General features: G+C 47.6%; 1 protein-coding gene across 5 annotated transcripts; it reads left to right on the top strand.

The window, feature by feature from the left end:
• The first annotated feature begins 8,010 nt into the window (after positions 1–8,010).
• LOC141509988 (leukocyte immunoglobulin-like receptor subfamily A member 2) lies at positions 8,011–14,762 on the top strand. Of its 5 annotated transcripts, XR_012474735.1 has the most exons (10): positions 8,011–8,154; positions 8,615–8,662; positions 8,960–8,995; positions 9,161–9,442; positions 10,565–10,664; positions 12,140–12,178; positions 12,724–12,837; positions 12,932–12,974; positions 13,076–13,209; positions 13,373–14,762. XR_012474735.1 is itself a non-coding variant. In XM_074219913.1 (4 exons), the coding sequence occupies exons 1-4, from the start codon at positions 8,629–8,631 to the stop codon at positions 10,570–10,572; spliced, it is 360 nt and encodes a 119-aa protein (XP_074076014.1). In that variant the 5' UTR covers positions 8,011–8,628; the 3' UTR covers positions 10,573–10,973. The 5 variants fall into 5 exon arrangements, 1 of the variants encoding a protein (XP_074076014.1); XR_012474737.1 differs by having other exon boundaries at positions 8,011–8,662; positions 9,164–9,442; XR_012474736.1 differs by having other exon boundaries at positions 8,011–8,662; positions 13,924–14,762.
• The last annotated feature ends 8,750 nt before the right edge of the window (positions 14,763–23,512 follow it).

The following is a 23,512-nucleotide window of genomic DNA, read 5'->3' as shown; positions in this document are numbered from 1 at the left end:
GACCAGGGTTGCAGGGAAGACAGGGCCATCCTTCTCTCTGGAGCTGGGCAGAACTCAAGGCTTCAATCAGTCTTTGGTGGACAAACATTCAAGGAACCCTAGCTCTCTATTCCCATCTGTCAGGGGATGGTGCAGCACCTCCTCAGGGTCCCCCTGGCTCTGCCTAGCTTCATCCAATAGGACCCCCAGACTGAAGGGAATCAGCCTGACTAGGCTGAGGCTGATGAAGTTGGCCATGGTGTAATCTTGGGGAGCAGGATCTGAGAGGGGGAAAGACTGTGACTGGGAGGGGGACAAAACCTCCCTGGGCTCAGACCCCATCAGTGGAGGCAGAGAGTCCTCTGTTCCCCCTCCTAGGGTCCCCAGGCTCAGCCCTACTCCTGGTGTGAGCTGTAAGGTTCTGGTTACTCCCTGCATGGGAATGAGAATTTGGGGTACTGTGGGGGAATAGCCTGAGAGAGGCCTCCCTCCTCCATCCTCCTCGCACTCAGTGCTTCTTCTACAGGACTCTCTGAGTCAGGACCAGGTCCCTTTTCTGGAACTTTCACTTTACCTTCACTTCCTCTCCTCCTCCTCCTCCTCACTCTCCATCTCCTGACATTTTGGCAGCAGCTTGGTGGAGTAGAGAGGATGGAGCTTGTGGTGAAGAACTGAGTTCAGGTCCCACCTCAAACCCTGCTCTCTGTGGGACCCTGAACATGTTCCTTCATTACTCTGCCTCAATTTCCCCATCTGGAAAATAAGGTTAATGACATTAGGTGCCTCCCAGAGGATCATTTGGTGAGGAGCCAGTGAAATTGTAATTGTGAAGCATTCAAGGACTTTCTATATGATGGTTCCTGTTAATATTGGCATCAACAAGTATTGACTGGTCACACTGAAGAATGGGCCCTGCCCTCAGGGAGTTCACATTCTCATTGTGGAAGACCTGGGAATGAGCAGGATTGGACAAGGGACTCCCAGAGCAGATGACAGGAGGTCTTTGAGTGGAGGTACTAAAAGGAGGGTGAGGAGGAGGAGAGGAGGGAGAAGAGAATCTTCCCCCCAGAAGGGGAGACTGAGCAAAGCTTTAAAGGAAAAAAGAGAAATTAAGGGAAGCAGGCAGGGGACACAGCTAGGACAAAGGTCTGGGGGGGGCAAGAGATGGAGGAAGTGTGTGCGGGGAAGTTGGAATGGAGAGCCCCCAGTGTGAAGGGAGGAGACAAGCCTATCCTCAGGTGCCCCCAGTCTCATGCAGTAATTCAGATCTATAGACCTTTATTAAGGATCCTGACCCAGGTCCTGGGCTGGGTCACATTTGGGGGATATGACAAAACATAGCAGCTCCTACCCTCCAGAGCCTTACATTCTTCTGGAATGCTCTGTCCTCAATGACACAAATAAATATCTAGGGTCCCCATCTGCGGAGGGGGCTCACTAACAACTGGAGTGGTAGACAGGAAGGGATTCTCTAAGGGGAGGTTCCTAAGCTCAGCCTGGGAGGGGTCTTTGCATTGTAAGACAAAGAGGTGGGGAGGAAGAACATCCCAGGCAGAGGACACAGCCTGGGCAAAGGTCAAGAGGTGGGAAAAAGAGAACAAGGAGTTGCAGGAGGAGTGGTGGGCAAAGAGGGGACCCTGGAGTGTCAGGCAGCCCCTAACTGGACATCTAGTCCCACTGACTCTCTCCCTGTTGGTAATCCTCCAGTTACTCACAAAAAAGGGGGTTCCCAGATTCAGGACTTGGAGAGAAGACCCCTGGAGCTGAGGAGGGGCATGGTGAGGGGAGCCTGGAGTGTTCTGGAGGGTACAGAGGGAGCCCTGAGTGTGAACTCAAGCTCTGCCCAGTCCTTCTGGGCAAGTGCCCCTCTTCTCTGGGCCTCAATTTTCCATCTTTTAAATGGGTGAATGCGCTCAGTAACCTCTCCTGGCCAGTCCAGTTGTGGGATTTGATGTCTCCATGATTCCTTTGACCCCTCTTCTAGTTCTTGTCTAAACCAGTGGGACAAGGGAGGGACATAGGAAGAAGAATGGAGGAGTTGGGGTGGGAGAGATGGGTCCCTGGATCTCCAGGCCCCTTGTCCTGGCTGTCCCCAGGACCCTGAGGTTTCCCCCTCTGCCTGAGGTGCCAGTGGGAGCCAGGGTTGGGCAGAGGAAGGAGGAGAGCAGAGGAGGTCACTGTGGTGTTTCCAACTGAGAAGAATTGGGGGGGGGGGGGCACCTGAGAGGCCCCTGCCTCATCCCTGGGGAAGCCAGGGAAGGGAGAAGCAGAGCTCCCTCCCCCCCCAATCTCAGTCAGGCCTTAAGGGGGGAAGGCCACAGGAGCTTCTGAGGAAGGGGAGAGACAGGAGGTGGAAGGGGGCTGCTCTGCCCATCTCTGCTCCCCCCATCCCCAGGCTTCTCCCTGTGAACAGGCTTGTTCTTCCTTCTCCCCCAGACTAGAGGGTCCCCTCACCCTCCCTTTCCCTCCAGCCCTCCTCTTGACTTGGTTTGTTCTGAGAAAAGGGGGTACTCAGCCCAAGTTTAGACAGGAGGTGGAGCATAATAGGGAGAAGAGACCCTCACTGTGCTGAGGGTCATTACTGGCTAGGGAGGATTTCAGAGTGTGGAGATCCCAGGGCTCTGGGGGAGGTGAGGGTCCTTTGTGTGGTGCCTGGAGCTGGGAGAGGAGAAGGGGGAGGGGCTGGTGGAATTTACCCTTCCCCCTCCCCCTAACTGCACCTCAGCCCTGCTCTGCTACTCTGGGATCCCTCTCCCACCTCCTCAAGCTTCTTTCCTGGGACCTAAGATACACATTGTCTGTCTGTGGGACCAACGTCACTGGACAGGGGGCAGATGGTAAGGGTGTCTAGAGGGGCCAGGGAGGAAAGGTCTCATTGTCTGCCCAGACTCCCCATCCCCTCCCTCTGAGTCTCCTCTTCCTCCCTGGGGGTCCTCTGGGGCAGGGCCCTGGGCAGGTAATATGTGGCCCCAGGGTCACAGAGGGAGCTTAAGGGGGTGGAGAGATGGGGAGCTGGGGCTTTCTCACCAGTTATCCTGAGCACCAGGGGTCACTGGGGGTTGACCACTCATAATGGTTGCTACTATGATAGCTGTAGCATCAATAATTCCCTCCATAGGCAGGGGTCACAGCCAGGATGGAGAAGATAGTCTGAGCCCTCTCCCTTGGGGCTGGACCCTACAGGAGCTCATCTTTTCTCCCTCCTGGTATGGAGCAAACCAGTTAAAACTTTCCTATGCCAGCACTGGGGGGGTCACCTACTGACCTGAGATCACCTGGGTGTTGGATAAGGCTGGGGGGGGGGGGTCATAGGAACCTGTGAGAGGAGGAGATCCTGGCATTAAGGCTGTAAACCCCTACTCTACTCCCCGCCACCACCATTTCAGGCTATGGGGGCAGATGTGGAGTGAGGACTGGCTCAGGAGTGCCTAGACCCCTCCATAGTGGGGTGGGAGCGGGGGTGAAGGTTAGCTCGTTTTTATGAGAAAATGGAAATATCACAGCTTCGGGGGGGGGGGGTACTTGGAAGCTCTGGCGGGAAAATGGAAAGTGGAGGAGTGAGAGGGGTGAGAGAATAAAAGGAGAGAGAAGGAAGGAAGGAAGGAAGGAAGGAAGGAAGGAAGGAAGGAAGGAAGGTGTTAGATTATTGAGTTTGGGTTTTGATTTGCTCCTACAAAATGACATGTTCACACCAACAAAACTAAAAAGTATATTTAATAAAGTAATTATAAAACAAGTAGAAATAAATCAATTTTACAGCAAAAGTAACCAATAAGTAAGTCCTAATTAAAATAAAAAGAAAAGAAAAGCCTACATAAGCATAAATTTTATGAGAAAACATCATGATTCAGGAGAGCTTCAACATCTGAATCAACAGTGTCTGGGAAGTCCTGGGGTCCAGCCTCCAGAGTCCCAATCAGGAAGGTCCCTGGCAGAACGTCCTCTCTGTGGGTGAGGTTCCAATTAGGCTAAGATCTAATTAGATCTTATATAGCTTGAGAACAAAGAAAGCTTCTTGCCAATTTTTTGTGGAATATAACCGAATTTCCCAGGCTGTCTGAGGAGGGAGCCACCCCTCCCAGAACCCCAAGAATTATGGTGCTTACATTCAGGTATGACTATTTCCTAAAGAAGAGATAGGCAATGTTAATCAAGTATGGCCTTGAGAGTCTGTCCAGGGCCAGTCAAGGACGTTCAGTGGTTCTTTTAAATGCTCACATGTGCGTGAGATCCTGCTCATCTCCCCTCCCAGTACATCAGGGGTGAATTGGGGGTCAGTAATTCTCTGTAGCTAAACTATAAGGCCTTATCATAGAAAATCTTGTATCTTATGTATTAACTGTACAGAGGGAAGGAAGGAAGAAGAGAAACAAATGGAGGCCAGGGCAGGGATCCCCAACCTTTATCATTGAATATCTCTCCATAAGCTTTGGGGGTATGGGCCCCTTTAAGACCCATCTATGCAGCTTTGGCCAGTTATCTGCTCCTCAAAACAGAACCTGCCCTCATGCCCCCTCATCCCTGCCTTCATCCCCCCACAAGGGATGAAGGGGAGTAAGAGCCTTGGGTTGGATTTCTGGGTCATTCCCACCCTCACTTCCTAATCTTGACCAGAGACCCTGGAGATACCTATACCTAGGTCTGTGCTGAGGGGGAGGGGATAGAGTAGCAGCAGGTCCACCCTCTTTCCTTCTCCTGGTCCTCCGAGGGACAAGGCTGGGAGGGGGAGATGCCCCACCCTCCCTATGCCTCCTCCCCAGGATCCCCCATCTCTGTCTGGTCCCTTCAGATCCAGTTGATCCTTCTACCTCCTCTCTGGCCTCAAGATAGATCTGATTGAGGCAGTTTGTGGGGCAGAGGCTGGAGCCCTGGGCCTGGAGTCAGGAAGTCCTGAGTTCAAATTTGATTTAGATATTTCTCAGTTCTGTGATCCTGGGTAAGTCACTTCCTCTCCATTTGCCTCAGTTTCCTTAACTGTAAAATGCAGATCATCATATAATCTACCTGGCAGATTTGTTATAAGGATCAAAGGAGATAATTAGTGCAATGTGCTTGGTACACAGAAGGAGCTACATAAATGCTGATTCCCCCACCTCCAGCTCCAGAGGGAGAGCAGAGGCAGAACCAGAGGGAGGCTGGGGCCAGGCTGGAATGGGGAGTAACTTAGAGGGGCTGGGACCCTGAACCAGTCTTGGGGGCGGGGGGCGGCACAGTTCCTCACCTGTCACCACCAGCTTGGGGGATGAGTGGGATGAGTGTTCATAGAGGCAGGCGTAGGTCCTAGCATCCTTCGCTGTCACATTTCCAATAAGAAACTGCCCCCTCTTCCTAATGGTTCCACAACCTGGATCTTTATCAGTTCAGACCCAAGCTCTTTCTCTAGCCAGTATACATCAGCCCACCCCCCCCCCCAGCATCTGAGGTTCACACTACTCTCTAGGGACACCAAAGGACCCTTGTCTGTACTGAGGGAGGGTCTGTCTAGAAGGAATGAGAACTGTCATTTCCATGGCATTTTTCCCCTTCTCTGTGCCCCCCATCCTGGGGCCCCTCACTTAAATCCTTCTCAGTTCACCCCTTCCACTCCTGAGGGACAGTCTCTGCTCTGGGCAAGGGGATTGTGGAGACAAGAACTCATCCTCTGGCCCAGACACAGCCCTCTCAGAGAAGACCCTGATTGCTCCCAGCCCCCCACTTTCTTCCCACCCAATCCCCCAGAGGAAGGAGACAGAGAGATCATAGCCTTGCTTGGGGGTGGGGTGAATGGAAGAAGATGACCATGAGAGGACCCCCTAAGAGGTTCAGTGTCCCCCCTCCTCCTCCTCTTGCTGGGTGACCCCAGACTTGTCACTCCCCTTCTCTGGAGGAGAGCTTTTCCCTCATTACAATGAAGGTGGTGGGGAGGTTGGACTTGGTCATGTGTAAAATCCCCTCATTTATGGGGCTTCTTAGGACTCACTGAGACACAAGAGGACAGAGAGGGTGGGGGTCCTGGGGGTCCCAGAAACTGGTGGGAGAGATGTCTGAGGCTGACCAGGCCAGTCAGAGGCACCTGAGGTGACCAGGGCCAGCTCCACATTGAGTTTGCCAATCTCTGAGAAGGTTCACTTCTCCTTCCTCTCTGTGGTTGTTTCTTCATTGATGGCCTCATGCGGTGTGGGTGTGTGCTGGGGGGGGGGGGGTGTTGGAGAGTCTTCTCCTGGCCCAATGCTGGAACAATTCTTCCATCTGGTATAATTCAGGGCCCGTAAGATGGGAACAGTCCCCAGAGAAGTCTTGTGGGTCAGCCTCACAGCCTCCCACCCACCCCCACTTTGGAGGTGTTGGTCTCACTAGGGGCCCATCAATATGACCCTGGTATGCAGATCCTGCCCCCAGCCTGCTCCTTGCTCCCCAGGACTGCTTCTTTAAACAGGGCTCAATCCCTGATCTGCCAGATGGGGATTCCTGTGCAGTCAAGAGGTTAAAGTCAGACTCCAGAACATGGACTGGTTCGGTGGGCTGCTTTGGGAATTGATGTCTTAGGGTTGGGGGGGGGGGGTCTCTTCTGATGATTTCCTGTTGACCTTGCCAGCTTCAGCCCAGTCTCAAAACTGCCTAGGCCTCTGCCTTCTGTAGACTAAAGGCTGTAGACTCAGTCTCCCAGCTAGTCCTCAAACCAGCAGGCCAAGTCCCCAGGATCGGGTCCCTAGTTCTCTAATTCTATTGCTTAGGAGCCCCCTCCCAGTGTGCTCTAAGTCACTGAGCTAGTTCCTGTCTCTTTACTATCAATTAACATAGTAGCCATCAGTTAGCATACTTTGATTCCACAAGCATTTATTTAGGTTTACAAATGTATAGTTCCTGAGAGTGTGTCATAAAATACAAAGCATAAAAGCGTCCCATCCTCTGCTCCCCACTAGCCGCCTGCTCCCCCTTCTGCACACCCTCCTGGTCCTTAGAGTGGACTCAAGTGGACACAAATAATGTTCCTACTGGGAAAGTAGCAAGCCCTCTTTATTAGGGTGTGCACCCCAGGATCCTAGATCACCCCCCTGGATTGACCCTTACCCTCCTCCGGTCCTGAATCTTCCTGAATCTTCTGTCCATCAAGGCTGGTGTGAAACCCCCAAGGTCTAGGCTGCTCCCTGAACTGGGGGAGACCTTGCTCCAGTCACAGACTTGGGAGTTTGAGTCCAGGAGTGTGAGTGTGATTTGGGGGGGGGGGACATGTGTAGATATATATCCGTGTGTATTATATGGTTAAGTATGAGTACATGCATGCATGCATTGTGTGTATGTGGGAGTTTGTATGCATATGTGTATGTGCGCAGACACGCTCAAATACATGGAAAAGGATTCAAGGACTTTTCCAGGAAGGACACTTCCTAACTCATCAGGAGTTATGTCATCAGTCTCTTTCCTGTGGGACACCTTGATTCCTCCCCACTCAGGAACATGCCCCAAGGAGCATGGATTTGCCTTGGGTGAGTTCTCCAAAAATTAATTTTTTTGGCAAGAGTAGGTCTGGCATTCTAACAACGTGTCCAGCCTGTTGTAGTTGCCCTCTCTGTAGTAATGTTAGAATGCTAGGCAGTTTAACTGAGAAAGGATCCTAGTGTCTGGTGTCTTCTCCTGCCAGGTGATCTTCAGTATCTTCCTAAGACAATTTAAATAGAAGCCATTCAGTTTCCTCACATGGTGCTGATAGACTGTCCAGGTGTCACATGTATACAACAATGAGGTCAGCACAAGGACTTTGTTGACCTCAGAGCCTCCCAACACTGAGCTAGCTCTGGCAATGCTAGTGTCAACCTCATCGTCAACGTGTACCTCCCTGAAAAAGACCCCACCAAGGGGAGTGAACTTATCCACAATACTCAAAACTTCTGCAGTTGTTGGATTTGATGGTTCCACAGACGGATGGTGTGATGACGGTGGATGGAGCACCTGGGTTTCGTAGTGTTCATTGTTAGATCACAATGAGCACAAGCAATAAGGAATCTATCCATCCTTTGCTGCATCTCAACTTCATCTGCAAAAAGAAGCTGGGAGACTGAGTCCGGAGCCTTCAGTCTACAGAGGGCAGAGGCCTAGGCAGTCCTGAACCTGCCCAAGCAGCCCACTCAACAGTTTGTTATTCTGTGATTTGGCTTTAACCTCTTGATTATAAGGACACAAGAATCCATCTATTTGGTTAGTAATGGAGCCTTGTTTTAGAGAGGCAATGTTAGGAGACAGGGGGGAGTCTGAGGGAAGGATCTGGTTTGGGGACCAGGGTCAGATTCAATGGTCCCAAGTGAGAACATCTCCAAAATAGGGATGGGTTGGGGGCTATGAGGTTGACCCATGAAACTTCTCTGGGGATATTTACCAGGCAGGGAGGCCTGAATTATAACCAAAAAAGCAAGAATTCCTCCATCCTTCTGACACTAGAAGACTCTCCAATCCCTCCTCACACACACACACACACACACACACACACACACACACACACACACATACACATACATTGCATGAAGCCATCAGTGAAGCAACAATCACAGACAGGAAGAAGTGAAACTTCTTAGAGATTGGTAAACTCAGGGCAGAGCAAGCCCTTGGTCACCTCCTGTGCCTCCAACTGTTCTGGTCAGCCTCCGTTCCTTCCCACCAGCCCCTAGGACTACAATGACTCCTACCCTCTCTGTTCTACTGTTTCTCGGTGAGTCCTAAGAAACCCAAAATTTGAGGAGACTTTGAACAAGAACAGTTCCAACTTTCCCTCACCTCTATTTTGTTGAGAAAGGAACTCCAAATAAGGGAGTGACAAGTGTGGGGTCACCCAGAAAGGTGGGGAGGGAGGGGGAAAACTGGACCTCTTAGAGGGGTCTTTTGATAGCCAGCTTTTTCATTCATATACTCCCTAAGCCCAGGTTCTTGACCCTCTCTCTCCTTTCTCTTGGGGTGTTGGGTGGGGAGGATGTGGGGGGCTGGGAGTAATCAGGATTCTCTCTGACAGGGCTGTGTCTGAACCAAAGAATGAAGGCACAAGCAGGTGAGTCCTTCACCCCACAATCCCCTTGCCCATAGCACAGAGCTACCCCCAGGAGAGGGAGGTGGGGAGGTCTGGCCAAGACTGTCAGGACTAAAGTGAGGGGCCAGGATGGGGGACACAGAAAAGGGGGATCCCCTAGAACTGACAGCTCTCATTTCCCTCCAGAAGGACTCCCCAGACCCTTCCTCTGGGCAGTCAATGGTTCTTTGGTACCTGAGGGAAGAAGTGTGACCCTCAGATGTCGGGGGTCAGAGGAGGCTGAAGTGTCCCAGATGGAGAAAAAGGAGAGAACCCACACAGTAATCAAAGAAGTGGAATCAAATGAAATTGAGGATGAGTTTTCCTTCCAATCTGTGACAGTGAGTAATGCAGGAAGCTACTTCTGCATCTACATGCACTCAACCAGCTGGTCAGAGCACAGTGCCCCCCTGCAGCTGGTGGTGACAGGTGAGGATCCCTCCCCAGACAGGGCTGACTCAGGGTCCCAGGAGCTCTAAGCTTCTCCCCAGTCCAGCCTGACCCCAGTCTAAGCTGGAGTTGGGGGAGGGGAATCAGCATATTGTGTACCAAGCACTTTACATTGTTATCTCACTTGATCCTCACAATAAATCTGCCGGGTTGGTTCTAGCATGATCTCCATATTACAATTGAGGCAAGCAAAGAGAAAGTGAGTTGGCCAGGATGACAGAGCTGAGAAGTGTCTGAGGCTGGATTTGAACTCAGGTCTTCCTGAATCCAGGCCCAGGGTTCCAGTCCCTGCCCCACCAGTTGCCTCATACATCTTGGGGCCAGAGAGGAAGCAGGAGGCTCAGCTGGGACTGAGGAGACCAGAAAGAGCTGGTAGCTCCCTGGGGAGGGGGCACAGGGAGGGTGGGGCATCTCCCCCTCCCAGTCCTGACCTTCCCAAGTCCAGGAAAAGGAGGGGAGGGTGGACCTGCTGCTGCTCTGTCCCCTCTCCCAGCTCAGGCCTAGGCACAGGGAAGTGAGGAGGTGTCTCCTCTGTCTATCCCCAGGGCCGCTGTATCTCTAGAAAGTGAGGATGGAAGTGAACCAGGAATCACAACCAAGGCTTTTCTCCCCTTCCTCACCAATGCCAGGGACCTCCCCTCCCCCACACACCCAGGGTCCAGGATGAGAACAGGCTCTGCTTTGGGGATCTGATAACTGGGCAAAGTTGCATAGATTTAAATGTGACCTTCCCATGACGAAGGACTAGAGAATGGGGCTCCTAGCCCAGGACCAGGGAGGAAGCTGCCTGTCCGTGCCTCCCTCCCCCCACAATGCCCCCCTTTTGTCCCTATCCTCCCTTCAATCCTTTCCCCTGTCTCTCTTCTCTGTCTCCTCTCCCCTCCCCACTCACTCACCCACTTTCTTTTTCCCCCAGAGCTGTCCAAGGTCCTTCCTCTACACAAAAAGCTGTGAAATTTCCTGTTTTCCAGAGATGAATTCAACCTTCCCTCAGACAGGTCTAGGCAGGCCCAGCCCAGTCTTCCCATCAGACAGATCTGCCCCCACAACCTGAAGGGGTGAGGGGTTACAGCCCTAACTCCTGGCTTTCCTCCTTCCCAGGTCGCTAGCATCCACCCTCCCTCTCAGCCTTGCCAGGCTCCGAGGTGACCTCAGGACACAATGTGACCCTCCTGTGTCAGTCAAAGAAGAAGTTTAACAGGTATGCCCTATACAAGAATGGAGAAGAGGTCAACAACGTACGCATGGTCCCCTACGATGAAAGGGGGGCTCAGGCCACCTTCCACATCCCCGTTGTGACCCCTGCCCATGGAGGTACTTACCGATGCTACGCCTTTCAAAATCACATCCCCTATGAATGGTCAGCCCCCAGTGATCCCCTGGTGCTCAGGGTCACAGGTGAGAAAGGCCCAGTCCTCCCCTTCTCTCCCAGCCCCTGGCGTAAGCTCCTCACTGGCCCTGGGGTACCACACTGCCTGCTCAGGGTCCTGCTCCAGGGGACCCCAGGAAACAGGAGAACTGGGGGAAGAGGAGGCTCAGAGGGAAGGGATGGGAGTCTGGCAGTGGGTCATCCTCAGAGAATGTAGACAGTGAGACCTCTCCCTGGCCCCTCTGCCCCCATCCAGTGATGTTGGTCCCACAGACAATGTGGTTCCCAGGTCCCAGAAAAGGGGGTTGAGGAGATGGGAGGATAACCCAGGGAGGAGGTGAAATACCACCCAGCACCTCCCCCTTCTCCTTTCCTTGGTCCAGGCACCTCAAAGGATCCTCACCTCCCCCAAAGGCCTGGGAATCCTCAAGCTCTGACATTTTCCCCACTCATGATTAAAGAGCGACCCTCAACACATAGTGGGGAGAGGGTGTCTCTCTCTTCCCTGTTACTCTCCACCTTCTTTCTAGGCCTTGAACGTCTCCCATTTCTCAGAGCTAACCAAGGGGTGAGGAAGGCTGGAAGGAAGGGGAGGGTCTGGAGAAACTCCAGGCTGGAGAAGAAAGAAGAACAAGGCTGACCAGAAAGGGGCCTGGGGAGGTGGGGGAAGCAGAGATGGGCCGGGAAGCCCCCCCCCCAAAGACTCCTGTGGCCTTCCCTCCTCACCCATCCAGTCATAACTGGCACTAGGGGGAGGGGGCTCTGCTTTATTATCCCTAGCCTCACCAAGGATAGGGGGGCCTCTGAGGTGCCCCCACCTCAATTCCTCTAAGTTGGAAGCACCAGAGTGACCTCTTCCCCCTCCTCCCTCCTCTGCCAAACACTACCTTCCACTGATACAAAGGAATTTCAGGGCCTTGGCCACAAGTCAGGAGGAGCCTCAGGACCCTGGGGACAGTCAGGACAAGGGGTCTAAGGATCCAGAGGGGCCCTCCCTCCCACCCCAGTTTCTCCTTTCTTCTTCCTGTGTCCCTCCCTTCCCCAACAGCTCAGACAAGAGCTCAGAGAGGGAATCCCACGGGAATCATGGAAGCATCAAATCTCACAACTGGACAGGGCAGGAGAGGTCACTGAGCACATGAGCCCATGTAAAAATTGGAAAAGTGAGGTCCAGAGAAGGAAGGAGCTGGTCCAACATCCCCCACCCAGTAAGGCTAGCCAGAGCTGGGGCTCACACCCGGGGCTCCCTCTAGGCCACTCTGGGCTCCCCTGTCCAACCCCCACCTCTGACCCTTCCTCATCCTCAGAGACCACTTCAAGTTCAAAATCCGGGAACATGTTGTTTGGTGAGTAACTGGAGGATTTGCAACAGAGGAGGGAGACAGGGGTTGGATGTCCAGTCTGAGTCTGCCTTCCCCATCCAGGGGCCCCATTTCTCACCACTCCTGCAACACCTGAGGGCCATTGCCCAGCTGTTCCTTCCACCCCTGGCATACTCTCTCTTCTCACCTCTGTCTTTTACAATACAAAGATTCACACACACCCCCATGGTAATCTTAAGAGTCTTCCCCTAAAGAAGCCTTTTCTTCCCCATATTTAATGATAGTGAGCCCCCCTCCTCAGAGGATACCCTATTAATCTATCTGTGTACAAGATACCAGAGCGAGAATGCCCCTGGGAGGCAAGAGTTGCTCCGTTGTGTGCTCATCCTCTGGGTGAGATGCAGCTGAGAATCTGAGGCCTTAATAAAAGTCTGAAGACCTGAATGACTGAGTAAGACTGGAGGCTCCCTGAGGGCAGGCTGTGGTTCCCTTCCCCTGGATGGGGGCTCCCTAAAGACCAATTAACTGTTAACTTCCCCTACCCCAGTCATCATTCTTGGTTGCTCCAGGTCTCCCCATCCCACTAGCAAGCTTCTTGATTGGCTTCTCATCCTTCCTCATCCTGCTCTTCCTCTTTTTCTTCATCCTCTGCCATCAACGCTGGTGAAGTCAGTCCAGACTCAGTGAGTTCTTGGGGACTGGGGGGGGGGGGTCAACCGGGTTGAGGGTCTGATGGGGAATGAGCTGAGTCCCACTAAAAATTGACGCTCCTTACAGGAAATGGGGGCATAGAGGTAGAGGCCCAGAAGATCACCAAGAGGTAAGGTCCCAGACACCCCCGATTCCCCCTAGACCCTCCCCCAGCAACCAGCCCCTTACCAGTCCTGCCCCCTCAACATTCTGTGCCTTCTTGCTCCCCAGCTCTGATTCAGATGGGACCCCCCTGGAGGAGAACCTGCCAGGGTCCTGACCCCTCAAGCCTTCTCCTCTTGCCTCCAGATGCAGATGTGGGTGAGGACATTCAGACAGAGGAGGCCAAACCAGAGGACAGGGCTGTGAGTCCCCCTAAACCCCTCCTCCCTTTCCCAGCTCTCTCTTTCTGGAGGGAACAGAGGGGGAGGCTCCCCCAAGGTCACACAGCTGACGAGGTTCAGGTCCTTGCCCTGCCTCTGCCTTCCTGCCCCTTGTCTTACTCCATCCTTTCATCCCTCCTGCCAGGCTCAACCTCAGGAAGTGACTTATGTGCAACTGAACTTCAACAGTCTCAAGGTTGAGGCTAAGGACCCTTGCCCCCTGGACCAAAGGAACCTAGCCTCTATGCTGCCCTGCCATGATTTCCACCTTAGCCAAGGGGACCCCCAGAAGCAAAAGGCCCCTCCCCATTCAGCCTCTGCTTTCTGAGGGCAGACTCTGTGCTACCTCATCAGCCACTGGTTTGGACCCCTGTTCCTCACCCCAAGGAAGGGAAGAAAGGACTAAAGACTGCTAGAGGCAGGGATCCTCCCTCTTGACCCCTGGCACAGAAAGGGCTTTGCTCCAAAAAGAATGTGTCCTCTGCAATGCCAGGCCACCAGCCTTGGGGCAGAGCATTTACTGACCACTAAGGAGTTACTTGGCTCCTGCCCAGGATGGACTTGTTCATCCACTATAGGAGGAGATGCTGTGTAGTAAAGATCAGAAAGCCCCTTACCTCTAGAGGGGGACCAGTGAAGTGGGTCCTCAGGAGAAGGAGCATTTCCTGGGTTATTGCCTCCAGATCCCCTGCACAGGAGGAAGACTCTAAAACTTTCAGACTCTGAAGCCCCAGCCTGGTCATCAAGGTCTTCTAGTTCAGAAGTATTTCTGGCACCCCCTGCTCTGTTGGCTTGATCTTCTCATCACCAGCCAGAAGAGCATCCAAGTGCAGCATTCCACAAATCTATCCAAAATGAGTCTCACTCTGCCCCCCACTCACCTCTTCCCAAAAAAGGAAAAAAGCCCCTTCATCAATGCATCGAATACCTTACAAGACCTTGGACTGACAGTAAACAAACTACAGGCCGCTCCCTGCTCCAGTAACCATGGGTCAGCATCCTAGCAGCGTACCCAGTCCTGATAGAGGTCACGGGGAACAAGGGTCAGAATGCCCCCCATTCCCCAGGTCTCCTCTTTTAAGAGGGATGTGTTCCTTGTAGCCAGTCAAGGCTCTGAGACAAAGGCTTCTTCCCACTCCAACCTACTTTGACTCCTTCTATCAGAGTCCCACCTACTCCTGCCGCTCCCTGTCCTTCTCTCTAGAAGCTCTAGGGGGTCAACTTTGAACCAGAACAGGAACATCCCAGAGGGACAGGAGATAGAAGTTTGACCTCTCTAGCAAGGATCTTTGGTCTAACTGCTTCTTTCTCTCATGTGATGAGAACCTTCAGGAATGACAACTCCCATGTAGATGATGTTTCCTTTCAGGGTCTCTTCTTACTGACTTCCAGTGTCTGCAGGTCTGGGTTTTGGAAGAGAGAAGGAAATGAGAGAACCTAAAAGGCAGATGTGTCTGTGATGCGTGACCAACCTATATATGTGATTCACTACCATTGTTATCTTCAGCTTATTTCCCCTCTTCCCTTCCCCAGCCCTCCATGGAATTTGTGTGGATTTATGGGAGAGTAAATTCCATATTGTGACAAATGCTCCATAAAGACTGCTCACACTCTGAATTTGAATAAATGCCTCTCCCAAAAAATGAGAGTCTGTTGTCTGATTATGAAGGAGAACAATGATGGGGGCTCTTAACCTTTCATCACCTGTCCTCAAAATAGAGGGAAGAAAGCCAAATATAACATATGGTGCATCAGAGAGAACTCCCTACATGCATCTCCCTTATTTTTGCTTTTTACAAGTCCCTGCAGGCTTACCTAAAGAGGTCTGGAATCGGATAACGGGGAAGGAAGGGGAGGGGAGGAGAGAGGGAAGGGGAAGGGAAGGGAGGGGAGAGGAGGGGGAGGGGAGAGGAGAGAAGAGGGAGGAGAAGGGATGGTAGGAGAGGAGAAAGGGGTTTGCAAGAGACGGGAAGGGAAGTATCAAAGGGTATTCCCTTCAATTGGGCAATGGCTATAGAAACAGCATGCTAGGGATGTATGTAATTAGGAATGAGGAAAGAAATTATTTCAGAGAATTCTGAGTAGCCTAGACTGACACAGAAGTGAGCAGAGGACCAAGAAAGGCATTTATACCAGGACAACTATTATAAAGAAAAATAGCTATGAAAGACCAAGGAATTCTGACCAGACCAATGACTAAACATGACTCCAGAGGAAGTTAGAGGAAACCTATGACCACCTGTTGGTTGAGAGGAAGTGGACCCTAGATACAGAAAATGACATACATTTAGTGGACATACTAAGCTGGTTTAGCTTGATAAACTTGTTACAAAGTGTTACTTTGTCCTTCTCTAAGTTTTATATTTGGAAGGGTGATAAGGGGGGGATTAATAAAAATATGATGCAACATTCTTTTTTTTCTTTTTTCTTCATTCCTTCTACAAGAAATGTCTATCATTAGGCACAAATGTGTGTATATGTGTATACATATATATATATATATATATATGATTTTACATATACATATATATGTAAAATCATTCTATACATCTATTTGTCAGTTCTTTCTCATCATTTATTCTTTGTGGTTAATTTGAGTATTTAAAATAGTCCAAATTCCACTAATGCATTGTTGGTGGAGTTGTCAACTCATCCAACCTTTCTGGAGAGCAACTTGGAATTATGCCCAAAGGGCAACAAAAATGTGAATATCCTTTGATCCAGCAACATCACCACTGGGTCTATACTCTGAAAAGATTATGAAACAGGGTAAAAAGATCACTTGTACAAAAATATTCATAGCAGCCCTGTTTGTGGTGGCAAAGAATTGGAAATTAAGTGAATGTCCTTCAATTGGGGAATGGTTTAGCAGACTGTGGTATATGTATACCATGGAACACTGTTGTTCTATTAGAAACCAGGAGGTAAGGGAATTCAGGGAAGCCTGGAGGGATTTGCATGAACTGATGCTGAGTGAGATGAGCAGAACCCGAAAAACACTGTACATCCTAACAGCAACATGGGGTGATGATCAACCTTGATGAACTTGCTCATTGCAGCAGTGCAACAACCAGGTACAATTTTGGGGTATCTGTGATGGAGAATACCATCTGTATCCAGAGAAAGAATCATGGAGTTTGAACAAAGACCAAAGACCATTACCTTTAATTTAGAAAAAATATCCATTATCTCACTATGTAATTCTGCTATCTCTTATACTTTATTTTTCTTCCTTAAGGATATGATTTCTCTCTCATCACATTCAACTTAGATCAATGTATACCATGAAAATATTGTAAAGGCTAACAGACTGCCTTCGGGGGGAGGGGAGGGGAGGGAAGGAAGATTAGGGGGAAAATTGTAAAACTCAAAATAAATAAAGTCTTTCATAAAAAAAATAAATTTAAAAAATAGTCCAAATCCAACTATTCACTAGTTTCAGCTTTCAAAGTCTACTCTTGATTGCAATTCATGGTGCTGAGAATTTTTTTTCCAGGTCTTTAATGTATCCTTTATATCTGACAATCAGTCCTAAAAAATGATATGTATTAAGTGTGTATTTTGTCTCAGACACTATTCTAAGTGTTGACGGGAATTCTCACTTTTGTATCTATTTCTCTGGTTTTTGTCCCTTCCAATTCCCAACTTTGCTAACATCCAAATGAATACTCCTTTACAAACAAACCGTATAAAAAGAAATTCAGTCATGTTAGGTAGGGAGTCATTAGCGATTGATAGAATCAGGAAATAGCCCAACCAGAATTAGTGCTTATGATGAGCATTGGGGAAAAAACCCCGTTTCCTGGGGATGGGCATGAGATGGAGCTAATAGAAGACAATATGGAAATTAAAATAGTCTGCATAATTTAATAATTCTATGTAATTTAATAAGAAATTAAAAATTACAGAATTATTCTGTAATTCACCTTCTGTATTACTACCCTATTTTGGATGAATTAAGCTCAGGAATGAAGTTCTGCCACCTTCTCCAACCCCCCACACAAACACACAGATTTAAGGAAAGTTGTTTTCACTCATATCATTAGTTCCTGGGCATTTGGTTGCTGTCTGTAAGTACCAAGCAGCTTTATCTGGGCCTCCAAAAAGATAAGTCAACTGTCCTTGCCTTCTTTGTGCAATTAAGGGAGATTTTATCCCTTCCAACAGGATAGGAAGTGTGACAATTCTGATTCCCAAGCAAAGTTAAGAGGCAAATGAATACATTATTCCTTAATGTCAGAGAGAGAGAGCTATAACTAGCCACACCTGAATACCAACCCACTTTTTGTAGTATAGCCAATTGTAATATTCCACAGGATATCCTCCTTTCCTGTGAGTCAATAAAGGGATGCCCCCTTCTCATTAGGGTTGCAAGTCAGTATGACCCACTTTGTTGACAGTTATTCTTATCATAATTATAGAAAAAAACTGGAGTATGTACCTCAGTTTACCTTTATTGAATTTACTCCCCCAAACATCCAATGCACAAGTGCAAAGAAGGTAAATTAAAGGTAATGGGTGAAAAGTAAGAGAACAATATGAATGGTCTATAGAGTTCAAAATGAATTTAAAAAATATAACAAACAGGAAAAGTTGATTAGAAGGTTTTAAATGCTAAACAAAGGAGTCTATATTGGATCCTAGAGCAGAAGGACCTAAATGGGAGACAGGAGATGAAGAAAGGAAGGAGAAAGCCAGGAACTAGCACCAACACACAGAGCCCAACCTTGAGGACTCTTGAGGAAGCCTACTATCCTCTTCCAGAGAGTTGAGAGACTCAGGGAACAAAGTTAAAGGTGATTAAAAATTTTCCAGAACTCGACTTTAATAAAGACAAACAGAAATTAGGCTACCCTAAGTACTTAAAAATCCTCCAGGTTTAAGGGAGTCATATATGAACAGGTGATAGTTAAGGAACTGAAATAGAACTGAGAATTTTGAGGGGTATTTTTATAAGAATTAGACAAAGGGCCATAGCTTGATTAGCAGCAGCCAATGAAATCACAGCATATATTACAGTTCCTTCTGTCTATATTGGGATGTCTACCTCCTGTTGAATAGTCAAAGGGTCCTTCATGGAGAAAGAAAGGCTTCATCTTAACTTTGGATGTCTGATCTTTAGATAGCACAGATTTCTAATAAACATGAGATTCTTCCCTCTGGGATAGCTGACATCCTGTCACAATAAGAGATTTACAGTTTCTTGTTCTCTAAGGAAGGACTATGACAATTTTTTTTTCCATTTGATTTCTAGAAACATTTTTACATTTTTCTTCAATCCTCCCTGTTGATCAAAGTGGTGCATGGTGCCACCTGCAGACCAAAGAAAGGTATGGAAAATGCATAAAAAAAAAAACCTTCAGAGGACAAGAAAGGAAGCTCCTTCAAATTATACTTATTTGACTCAGTCCGGCCAACTGAGGAGAAATGACCACAGACCTCATTATCCTATTCACCAGGGAAGTGAAACACTTGTGGTTAATAACTGAGTCCCAAGTATATGAGAGTGAGGAAAATCAATATGCTAGTAGCAGAAAAAAAAATCTGATTAAACTGACTATTTCTGGGGGAAGGGTACTAAAAGATATTTCAGTGGTCTGAGATTTACTCCCATAATCAAGTGACACAAGTCCAAGATTTGTCTATATTGTCCTGTGTCTTTTGTGACTTTGTAACATAAAAACAGCATTCCTCCTTTAGAAAGATACAATCCTCACCTTTGGCTGCCAGGAATGCATCCCCGACTCATCAGTTTGGCAAGACTCCAGCCAGAGAATCAAGTTCACCCTTTAGATTGGCTATCACTATCTGATCATTCATGTCAGTCATCTCCTGGGACAAGCACCTATATATCTCATTTGAGATAATGAGGCCTGCCAGTCTCATTCCTATAGCATCCAAGACACTACCACTTATGATGATGGGGCATGAATTGAACTGCACCTTGGGCAAGGAGTGACATGGTTAAAGGGCAATGAGGCCTTGGAGTGTCAAAGGTATAGGTGTATTCTCAGGAACAAAGTTAAATTTGGTCACTGCTCCACCCATGGTACACAGTCCCATCCACCAAGGAGGATAAAGAGATGTACCACACAGGAAAAACATGCCTAGAAACAATTGGTAGGGGGCAGAGAAAATAAATGCATCAGAGGGTCTGTTGAATTTAGATTCGAACTCTTGTTGAGTAAAGGTACCCAAGTTCTGATCCTTGGAGGTGTCATTAGATAGGAATCAACTTTGAGAAAGCAATATCCCCCATAAAAGGGTTTAGTTAGGAATTATGGCATAATGCCATTGGAAATGGGACCATATCAATGCTCTGCCCAGAGATATCCTTGGTATCAGTCCCAATAAATGACCTGGTTCCCTGTCTCATCAGACCAGAGCTTTAGGCAAAACCAAGGAGAGAAGGCAATATTGAAAAGCAATCAGTCATAATTCAGCCTCTGCAAAATTCAGTCACAGAGCCTCAGGGATAATAAGCAAAATATGCTCAAAAGAGAGCCATACCAGAATTATAGAAAAAGGAATGGTTCAAAAACCCCAAAAGGTTGTTATAAACCCCTACTATTGTTATTACAATGAAGAGGAACAAGGATTTTCAAGGATCCAGAACAGACAAAGTAGCCCCAGTATCCACTGAAGCAGAGATGAGATGACCCTGGTTTACCATGGACACTTCTCCTTGATGGGAGAGGGGCAAGGATGGGCAGGTGGGGACTGGATTCTACAGATGGTCCTCAGAGCATCCCTAAAATTCTGGGGAAAGGCTGTGTGGTCTGTGGGTTGTTTGATTCTATAACCTTGAGGCAGGTCCTGCATTCAGACTTTCAATGGCCCAACTTCTTTTTTTTTTTTTAGGTTTTTGCAAGGCAAACAGGATTAAGTGGTTTGCCCAAGGCCACACAGCTAGGTAATTATTAAGTGTCTGGGACCGGATTTGAACCCAGGTACTCCTGACTCCAGGGCCAGTGCTTTATCCACCATGCCACCTAGCTGCCCCTAATGTTCCAACTTCTTGCAGTAATGAGAAGTGCCTGTTTTTCAAGCTTTTATTGGGCCAAAAGATGGGTTGGGGACAGGAACTGTGAGCTGTTTAAGTTGCATAGTATATGCTCAGTGTTTCTTTGTTCTCAATTCTCATTTCTCTTTAAAATTGTTAAAGTTCAAGCAAGCTGGAAGATGAGTTCAGCTATGAACTTTGGGTGTTAAGACTGCCATTCTATCTGGGTGATCTTATTTCATAATAAAGTTGAAAGGATTTTTTAAATTTTTTTTTTATTTTTTATTTATTTAAGGCAATGGGATTAAGTAACTTGCCCAAGGTCACACAGCTAGGTAATTATTAAGTGTCTGAGGCTGGATTTGAACTCAGGTCTTCCTGACAAAGGGGCTGGTGCTCTATCCACCAGCTGCCCCAAAAGTTGAAAATTGTTAACAAAATAAGAGAGTGAGTCTAGTTTCTTCCATTATGGATTGTCAGAATTAGCTTCAAAAGCCTCTGCTAAGCAATTGTAAGATTGAAACACAGCCTCATCAGGACCCGGGATGACACTTTTCATTTAGAAAAACATCTTCAGGTCAGGGAAAAGCATCTGGAATGGGCTCGACTAAGGCATTTCTCAGGGTCTTGAGTCCTGGTAATGTCTCTCCTGATCTGCAGAAGCTAACAGTGTCACAGAAACCCAGAGAGGAAAGACTATCCTAAAATTCCTCAAGAGTAACTTTTAAGTCTGCCTTCTTAAACCAATTCCTAATTTTCCCCTTTCCAATTAAGGTCACAACTGAAAGGCAGAGTAACTTTTGAATTGATCACTAAATCCTACTGAGTCTTGATGGGGGTCATGGAAGTTTTTTTTTTTCAAAAATCCTGTTATTCCTCTTTCCCATAGTTTAAAGTTTCCCATGATACAGTAATAAGTTTGAGGTCAAATACAACCTGGCCCTCTCCATCTGTAGTTTAGAGGGTCTGGAAATATTGTTTATTGACTTGTTTAAAAGGAAATATTCCAATAGGGTTGGACTTGGGACCTAGGCCAGTAGGTGGGGCAGCTTCACCAGAAACTGAATCCCTAATGGGGAGGTAGTGACAAATGAGTGGGAAGTACAGCAGGGAGAGGGGAGGTGCAAGCAGGGGTTGTTTGAGGAAAAGGAAGAAACAGACAACAGATGATCCAAGAACTGGTTTCAAATCTGTAGGTGGGGCAGCCCCATCAAAACCAGAGTCTTTAAGAGGAAAGGGCAATGAATAAGTGGGGAGGAACAGTTTCAGGAGGAGAAAGACAAAGGTGCTATTGAGGACAAAAGAGAAGTGAGATTAGGGGAAGCAGCCCACTCGGGAGAGGGAGGGGATTTTGAGAGGAAGGGTTCTAGGACTATTTTAGGAGCTTTATGCAAAAAAATTTCATTCCGGGAACCAATGGTAGAAACATTTCCATTCCTGATTAGACATTGATTAGTTATTAGAACTAATTTTGTTTTTAGGTGATCCAATTTAGACCTTTCAAAAAATCCCAGTGGGATGGGCATAATTTAGAGTCATCTTTACACAAGTGACACCAGCACTGGACATAAACAATGACAGTTTTGTCTGCTAAATCCCTAATCTTTGAATCTAATGGAACATTATCAATTAAAAACAAAACAGGAATCAATATCCTTACTTGAGAAGGCCTATCTGCAATGTGCTTTGTCCTCAGAGTAAGCACAGAGAATTTTCAAAATCAACCATTCTAGGGAGTTTGAATTAGAGAAGAGTTGGGGAGCTTTTCATTCACCTTTTGACCTTTCACAGACTTACTTCCTTTCCAAGGGTGTGATCATTTTTTTTCAGCAATTAACCTGTCAGACCCCACCACCACCATCATGGAATTGTTGGGAGGTCTATCTCTCTCTCTAAGTCATCAGTCTAAATCTAAATCATGGTCTTGTGTTAAAACCTTCCAGAGTATAGCCTTAAGAAAGTCAAACAGAAAATTAAGCTGACATAAATGTGTATTAAAAATTCTCCAGGTTTATGAAAAAGAAAGTTCAGGAAAAGGAGTCAGAATTTGAATCAAGAATTTTGAACTGTTCTTTATAGGAGTTAGACAAAAGACCTTGTTTAGTTAGCAGTAGCCATGTAGTTCCCTTCCCTGTTGTCAGGATGTCTGTCTTCTTGTCATATCATTAAAAGGTCCCTGGTGGAGAAAGGAATGCTTTATCTTAACTCACAATGTCCACCTCTTAGATACCACAGATTTTCAATAAGCATGAGATTCTCCTCTCCAGGTTTTCCATGCCATCTTGTCACAATAGGGCTTTTACAATTAGTTGCTATTAGAAGGATAACCAGGCAAGTTTCTCCTGTTCTCCAAGGAAGGAGGACTTCCACTTTCTTTACACTCATATTTTTAGAGACATTCTTACAACATTTTTCTTCAAGGATTTCCTTATCTTGCTTTTTTGAACATCGTGAATATGAAAATTTTTTTCACATGACTGCACTTGCCATCTCACTCAGTAGAGAAAGAAAATCAGGGAGGGAGAGAATTTGAAACTGGAAACAAAATAACATTAAATTTGAAAATAAAATAAAGTTCTAAGCCTGAATTTTTTTTTTAAATTACTTAATGCCACAGCCAAATTGGGGCTATAGGAATGGCATTTTAATTCTCTAATGGCTTGGAGAGGGAGACAAGAGGAAGGAAAAACAGAAGGATATTGAAATCATCCAGGTGAGATGTAATTGGAACCTAAATTGAATTGTGAATTGTGACTAGGTGAATAAAAGGATAGAAATGGATGAAAGAGATGTTAATGAAATTAGAAATGGAAAAAAAAAAAAAAACAGGCAAAAACCTGAACCTGGAGGGCCAGGGGAAATGAGAAGTAGAGAAAGACCCTATGGGGACTGGTAGCATGTTTGAAGATAAAAATATATGCTCTGTTTTGTCCAGGTTGAGATGGAGATGGACACAAACTAGCAAATGGAAATGTCCAATAAACAGTTGCTGATGGGGCTCTAGGGCTCAAGGAAAAGATTCAGGTTGGATAGATAGACCTGGGTCATGTGCATCAAGATGCTATATGAACACATGAGATTGATGAGAATTTAGAGAGAGAAATGAAGGAACCAAGTCTTAGACAGCAATCACAGTTCAAGAACATGATATGGATGAGGATCCTGCAAAACTTATTAAGGAGGAATGGGGAGATAAATAGGAGGAGAAGCAAGGAGGCCAGAGAGGAAAGACTATCTGGGAAGAGAGGTTGACCATCAGGGTGCAAAAATAGAGAGAAAGGT

The sequence above is a fragment of the Macrotis lagotis genome, chromosome 1 (genome assembly GCF_037893015.1).
Source record: "Macrotis lagotis isolate mMagLag1 chromosome 1, bilby.v1.9.chrom.fasta, whole genome shotgun sequence".
In the NCBI taxonomy this organism is placed as follows: Eukaryota; Metazoa; Chordata; class Mammalia; order Peramelemorphia; family Peramelidae; genus Macrotis; species Macrotis lagotis.
This window is presented reverse-complemented; position numbering and strand designations above follow the sequence as displayed.